Below are 7500 nucleotides of genomic sequence, written 5' to 3'. Positions count from 1 at the left end.
TTTCTTTCTTTCTTTCTTTCTTTCTTTCTTTCTTTCTTTCTTTCTTTCTTTCCTCTCAGTTCTCTGTCTCTGGGCTCAGGGCCACATGAGCGAGTGCAGAGATTTAATTCACATTCACACAGACGCCTGTATTTAGCTTTCAGCAGGAGTGTCTCAGCTCTGTCTTAATATCCGCAAACCCTGTGGGAGGCTTGTGTGTGTGTGTGTGTGTGTGTGTGTGTGTGTGTGTGTGTGTGTGTGTGTGTGTGTGTGTGTGTGTGTGTGTGTGTGTGTGTGTATTTATATGTGTGTGTGTGTGTGTGTGTGTGTGTGTATTTATGTGTGTGTATTTATGTGTGTGTATTTATGTGTGTGTGTATTTGTGTGTGTGTATTTATGTGTGTGTATTTGTGTGTGTGTGTGTGTTAGTAAGGATATTAGGAGAAGTACTAACCCCGATGCAGCACTCACATCTTAAATGTAGCCTGCAACACACACACACACACACACACACACACACACACACACACACACACACACACACACACACACACACACACACACACACTGTCCAGTGATGGGAGATTAGGTGAATATGATGCTGAGTGAGCAGATGGTACCTGTGCAGGTGTGGGTGTGGCTTGTACACAGTGTCACCTGTCATTATTGGACGATTTCCATCTTTACTGTGTTCCAAATCGGTTGATATTTTGGCAGGTAGATGGAACTGTCCACGCAACCCTAAGGATTCTGGGTAATTATCCACCCATACTGTATCTCTATATATAGCGACATTGTGTTAAAGAAAGCAGGGTGTGGAGGTGACGTCCTGACGTTCAGCAGAAATATCCTGCTGCTTCTGTTTACACACACGCTCAACGGGATAACAGTCGAGAGAAAGAGAGTGTGTGTGTGTGTGTGTGTGTGTGTATGTGTGTGTGTGTGTGTGTGTGTGTGTGTGTGTGTGTGTGTGTGTGTGTGTGTGTGTGTGTGTGTGTGTGGTTGGGGGGTTAAATGCATGCTTACATGATCTTAATTCAGTCGACTTAATTGGGCCAGTGTTTAGCCATTCGAATAGCAAGAAAGAAAGAGAAAGGACGCAGTAAGACAGACAAACAGAGACACAGACAGACAGACAAACAGAGACACAGACAGACAGACAGACAGACAGACAGACAGAGACACAGACAGACAGACAGACAGAGACACAGACAGACAGACAGACAGAGACACAGACAGACAGACAGACAGACAGACAGACAGACAGACAGACAGAGACACAGACAGAGACACAGACAGAGACACAGACAGACAGACAGACAAACAGAGACACAGACAGACAGACAGACAGACAGACAAACAGAGACACAGACAGACAGACAGACCAATTTCATCCATTTATTTCATCTTTATTTTAAAGTACTCGTTTATTGTTTAATTCTATTTAAATGACTTCATGTTACATTTGACAGAACTAAAAACCAGCGTCACACCTGAGCGCAGTGACAGATTTGTATGGACACGAGTTTGTCTTATAAAACTTTCCTGGCAGATTTCTATCGTTCACAGAACGTATTTTGAATAAAAATGATGTTATGGAGTTTCTGGCTGTTTCTCCTCCCACTGGTGCACAGTATTGATCAGCAGATCTGCATTTCTGCTGCGCTGTGTGGAAATGGAGAAGTTTGCAATTGTTTAGAGAAGTTGGCTGTTATGCAGCATACAGTGTGTGTAGTGAGTTGTCATTAGTTTCAACTCCGAGACAGTATTATTTATATACAGGTTATTAGCGAGCAGTTTGAACTGCGTTTGGTGCTGCAGCAGGAAACGTTGCTGAAACGTTGTTCCAGGGTTCCAGTTTCAATCCTGTCTGTGTTTTGAAATGACCTCTAGGTATGAATGAGTGTGTGCGCTGCCTGTCTATCTGTATTCCCACAACACACCGAGTCTTTCTGACACAGACTCTGGCTCCACCTCCACCCTGTCCTACCAATCAGCAGATGCTCCTCAACACCACCACAGAATCAATCATGGTGTGTTAATGACTCAAGACTTCACTCCAATTATTCTCATTACTCCAGAATGTCCATCATTTGTACACTCCAGGCATCATGAAGAAAGGCTAGTGATCAGTCAGAGTTTGTAAAATGTGTGCAATGTTAATGCTGCAGCTGTTCTCACTGGTCTAATGCCACAGTTAGTGATGCTACCTTCCATCTTGTGAGGTGACAGCAGGTTTCTACTCGCTCCCTGATGGCACTTATATGAACACTGACTCTGGAAAGCAATTCTATTCTCAATTTAGCCTATTTGCTCCTCAGAGGGAGCTACCGTGTTCTTTCTGACCCTCGTAATAGAGGGCCATACAGAGTAAGGGGAGAGAGAGAGAGAGAGAGAGAGAGAGAGAGAGAGAGAGACCGACAGACAGACAGAGAGAGAGAGAGAAGTGGAGAGGACAAACTGAATGAGAGGCTGGATGTTCATCATGGCAGAAAACTAGACCTATATGAGAGTCATGCTGAAGTGAGATGAAACTGACTTGGAAAAAAGATCAAACCGATGAGGTCTTTATCTCTTTCATATCTTTACGGTGTTGAAGATTAGTATCAGCTTCATTGCTTTCAAAGTGATCCTGGTTCCTTCCTGTGCAAAAAAATACTGGGCAAAATTTGGTTTCAACCTGTCAAGCCTTTCATTGTAGAGGTCCAGAGCTTCAAATTTCCCATGTTTCCTCCTGGTGAAGCAGGGAACCAGAGATCTAGGCACATACCTTGTGGTGAGAAAGTCAGGAAACTGCAATAAAGCCAGCTAGAAATATTTGTCCACTTGGGGTCCAGTTCTTGTGCCCTGGAGGTCAGAGAAACCTAAGCCGCTTGGAGCTAGAGGTCTAAAGAAATTAACCCGACCCGGAGTGACCCGAATCACTTTTTACTCGAACCCGACGTGCATAAAAAAATTACACCCGAGTCCGACCCACTTTGTTGGCAACTCTACACTAAAGTAACCGCTACAGCGTGGATTCAAAATTGATTGACAGGTCTGTTTCAACGAAAATTAGCTCACCGCCAGCCACACGTCACCAGCCACATGTCGCAAGCGGTATTGGCAAACAGTGGAGAGGTTGGAAAATGACTGGAGTCGATGCACACACACGAGATACAGTAGTTCGGGTCTTCTCGGGTCCGTTCGGTAAAAACACATTCATTTTAAATTACCCGAGATCCGACGCCACTATTATTAGACCTGACCCGTGTCCGAGATACACGTGAAACTTTTAGACCAGAACCCGCCCATGTCTCGGGTCGGACCTCGGGTTTCCGGATCTAAGTGGACCCGTGAAGACCTCTACTTGGAGCCCACTAAAAATCCAACTTTAGTATGTTACAATGTTGGGCTGATATCTGTGTTGTTCTTGAGCTCTGAGACTCACAGAGTCAGGACGTGTAGAGATGCAGGTCTTTGGGTAAAATTTAGTGTGGATTTGTTTAAGCTTCTGTCTTTCTCCAGAGTCTAAGTTCCATTTCCACCCAGAGAGCCAGGCTCACACTTACTGTATCTTCCCATAATGTCTTTGACTGTGGAAGCATAATGACTGTGGAACAGCTCTCAGAGTTACCCAGCATGACACAGCATCTTTACTATCTACTCCGATTCCTGCAGAGTGCATCAATACATCAATTAGTGTCAAGCTAGATTTTGTTACACATTAGACTCTGGAACGCAGTCAAATAAGTAAGTACATAAAAGAATTGGTTTCTAGCCCATTTGTTCTCTCATTATCTCTCTTCACGATTTAAGGACAATCGCTGACTTTAATCCATCAAAACCGCATCATCATTGCTCATGAACTCTTCGGGTCTATGTGTTACTTTTCAGTGATCTGGAACAAGAGTGGCAGACATATCGACAGACGCCTCCGTCTAGAGTTTTCTCATTCGTTTCTCCGACCCACTGCCCCTCCATCTCTTGCTCTCTGGGCAAAGCAATTTTGCAAAGTGGCTGTCTTTTCTCAGACACAGACCCAGAGCCAGACTCGTAAAGACTGCCCTTGCTTAGTCATCTGATCTGATCACTAAGACCTACTGGACACACTTTCTTTTGCATGTACAGTACCTTACGTGGTCAAATCGAGTTCTTCTGAAATCATTTCCCTGGTCTTGTGAAATGAGGACGATCCAAAGTAATGCATTGGTCAGAAAAGTGCCCAGTGTTTCCTCCCATTGATGTTAATCAGAATTTCCAGTCAGTTCTTGCTGGACTGCCCTTACATTTGTTTTCGCTCACTGACTGAACTTCTGATATCACATTGTTAAAATGTGTTTATACCACTTCACATAGTAGATAGACATTGGACCAGCAATATATAAATTATCAGGAAGAAGTGTCAGAAGAGGCTTAGTGGTTAGCAGGTTCTCCTCACACCTCCAGGGTCGGGGGTTCGATTCCCACCTTGGCATCTCTGGAAAATTGTCCGTAGTGTGTGAGTATGTGAGTGAATGAGAGTGTGTGTGCCCTGTGATGGGTTGGCACTCCGTCCAGGGTGTATCCTGCCTCGATGCCCGATGACGCCTGAGATAGGCACAGGCTCCCCGTGACCCGAGAAGTTCGGATAAGCGGTAGAAGATGAATGAATGAATGAATGAATGAATGAATGAAGTGTCAGAAGATCTCAGATCCCACACCTGACAAATTTCAGACAAATCCCTCCTCTCGCACATGGATTTTCCAGCTTTCGGCACTAGACCTGGCCGACAGATCTTACTTTAAAGTGTTCTATTAGATGGAGAAGTGAAAAGAAAGATTGTCCAGCAATTCACAACAAAGAAATTTGTCAGAATAGAACTAAGTAAAATATAAAGTAGTATCTTCAAAAGCTTTAGAAGTCCACTGTGTTGCTGTAGTTGCTTTAATAATCAGAACTTTCTCAAATCACAAATGTCCAAATGTGACCTGGAATAGTAAGGGTGCATCTCTGTAAGTGGTTCTATAAGTACTTATCACTTGATTAATGCTAATCAAAGCCACAAATTCATGGTCACTTTTTGTTTTCTAGACATTCCAGGGATCCTCCCTACTATCAAAATCCAAGAAGAAAAACAAAGGTTGGTGTCAAAAGGCTAATAAAGATCAAGCTGTAAAATGACCAAAGTATTCAGGTAAAGGTATTGAGTCCAACCCCAAATCTATAGAACAGCTTCCCACACTGGTCCTGGAGGGACATTTAAATTAGTTCATCTATTCAGCTTATTTCCAGACCTTCCTGAGATTAAAGCAGAGTAACTGCTGCAGTTTGCAGGCCATGGGGTTCTTCAGGACCTGGGATTGAAACCTATGCTATTAAATTTGACACTTTTTAGTTCTTATACCCAGGATTACTGCTGACTTTAAGCATATTTGCTTGATTACTATTTTTGTGTTGAACCCGCAGGCGCGACCTTGTCCTCCATCAGCAAGAGGAGAATCTCCTGCAAGGACTTGGGTCGAGGAGACTGTGAAGGCTGGCTCTGGAAGAAGAAGGATGCCAAAAGCTACTTTTCCCAAAAATGGAAGAAGTACTGGTTTGTCCTAAAGGATGCCTGCCTCTACTGGTACATGAACGAGGAGGTGAGTGTTTTTCTGCTCACACTCCGAGCTCCATAAATGCATGCGGTGTTAAAATTGGACGTGACAGATCCCGCAGCTGACGGCTGTCTGTACGAATTGAATCGCACAACGTCGGTATTGTGGCGAAAGCTGACTTTAGTGACTGAGGCAAGTGTTTCAGTTAAGAATAAATTACCTCCATGCTTCCAGGTTAAGATCACCAAACATGTCTCATAGCCACATTCCATGGCTGATTTTACTGTTTAATCAACTTGGTAATTTAAAATCTTCGTTAAATCCTGTTAATATTATACATATCTGGACCTTGACGTATCTTAGTATTCCCCTGGTCTAAGAGTCCCTTCTAATATTATCAACTTTTTTTATCATCAGATACTGAAGCAAAGTCTCATGACTTCCAGCAGGGATTTTAATTGGTATGATCCGAGCCCTTGTGCGTTTAAATTTGGTAGATTTATGTTAATCCCTTTGTGCTGTAACAAGTGATGAGTTGCAGATGAAATGCTACCCCCTTCATTCTCTCTCTGTTTTCCCATCTACACCTTCAGCCCTGATTAATTACCTGGCCTGGCTCTTCTCATTATCGTAGCCTGAGCTCAAGGCAACTCTCTTAGTAAGAGGAGAAAAATCGGAAAACGAGGGACTCGAGCCCAGCCCGGCTCGTCCCACGGGGACTAATGCAGCCGAGGCAAAGCGAGGCGTAATTGATGAATTTTTGTGCAGGAGCTCTGAACTGTATGGATAGGTTTTTGTAAGCAGGCTAACAGAACAGGCTAACAGAACTGGCTTAAAGAACTAGCTAACAGAACTGGCTAACAGAACTACGTAGCTAACAGAACTGGCTAACAGAACTGGCTAACAGAACTATGTAGCTAACAGAACTGGCTAACAGAACTGGCTTAAAGAACTAGCTAACAGAACTGGCTAACAGAACTACGTAGCTAACAGAACTGGCTAACAGAACTGGCTAACAGAACTATGTAGCTAACAGAACTGGCTAACAGAACTGGCTAACAGAACTATGTAGCTAACAGAACTAGCTAACAGAACTGGCTTAAAGAACTAGCTAACAGAACTGGCTAACAGAACTGGCTAACAGAACTATGTAGCTAACAGAACTGGCTAACAGAACTGGCTAACAGAACTATGTAGCTAACAGAATTAGCTAACAGAACAGGCTAACAGAACTTGCTAACAGAACAGGCTAACAGAACTGGGTAACAGAACAGGCTAACAGAATTACATAGCTAACAGAACAGGCTAACAGAACAGGCTAACAGAACTAGCTAACAGAACTGGCTAACAGAACTAGCTAACAGAACTACGAAGCTAACAGAACTACGAAGCTAACAGAACAAGCTAACAAAACTAGCTAACAGAACTAGCTAACAGAACTACGTAGCTAACAGAACTACGTAGCTAACAGAAGTAGCTAACAGAACAGGCTAACAGAAGTAGCTAACAGAACAGGCTAACAGAAGTAGCTAACAGAACAGGCTAACAGAAGTAGCTAACAGAACAGGCTAACAGAACTGGTTAACAGAACTAGCTAACAGAACTACGTAGCTAACAGAACAGGCTAACAGAACTAGCTAACAGAACAGGCTAACAGAAGTAGCTAACAGAACAGGCTAACAGAAGTAGCTAACAGAACAGGCTAACAGAACTACGTAGCTAACAGAAGTAGCTAACAGAAGTAGCTAACAGAAGTAGCTAACAGAAGTAGCTAACAGAAGTAGCTAACAGAACAGGCTAACAGAAGTAGCTAACAGAAGTAGCTAACAGAAGTAGCTAACAGAACAGGCTAACAGAAGTAGCTAACAGAAGTAGCTAACAGAAGTAGCTAACAGAAGTAGCTAACAGAAGTAGCTAACAGAAGTAGCTAACAGAACAGGCTAACAGAAGTAGCTAACAGAA

The 7500-nt window shown here is 43.2% G+C and overlaps 1 protein-coding gene across 8 annotated transcripts in view; it reads left to right on the top strand.

Moving 5' to 3' along the window:
- Window positions 1-7500, top strand: part of cnksr2a (connector enhancer of kinase suppressor of Ras 2a) — a 65839-nt gene that overhangs the window by 41929 nt on the left and 16410 nt on the right. For all 8 annotated transcript variants that reach the window (XM_047808868.1, XM_047808867.1, XM_047808865.1 and 5 more), the window contains 2 exons: window positions 5033-5081; window positions 5408-5583. In XM_047808868.1, coding sequence (XP_047664824.1) covers window positions 5033-5081; window positions 5408-5583 — 225 coding nt within the window. The remainder of the gene's footprint in view (window positions 1-5032; window positions 5082-5407; window positions 5584-7500) is intronic.

This window comes from Tachysurus fulvidraco, chromosome 25 (assembly GCF_022655615.1).
Source record: "Tachysurus fulvidraco isolate hzauxx_2018 chromosome 25, HZAU_PFXX_2.0, whole genome shotgun sequence".
Taxonomy (NCBI): Eukaryota; Metazoa; Chordata; class Actinopteri; order Siluriformes; family Bagridae; genus Tachysurus; species Tachysurus fulvidraco.
Note: the sequence above shows the minus strand (reverse complement) of the source record. Positions and strands in the feature narration are given on the sequence as shown.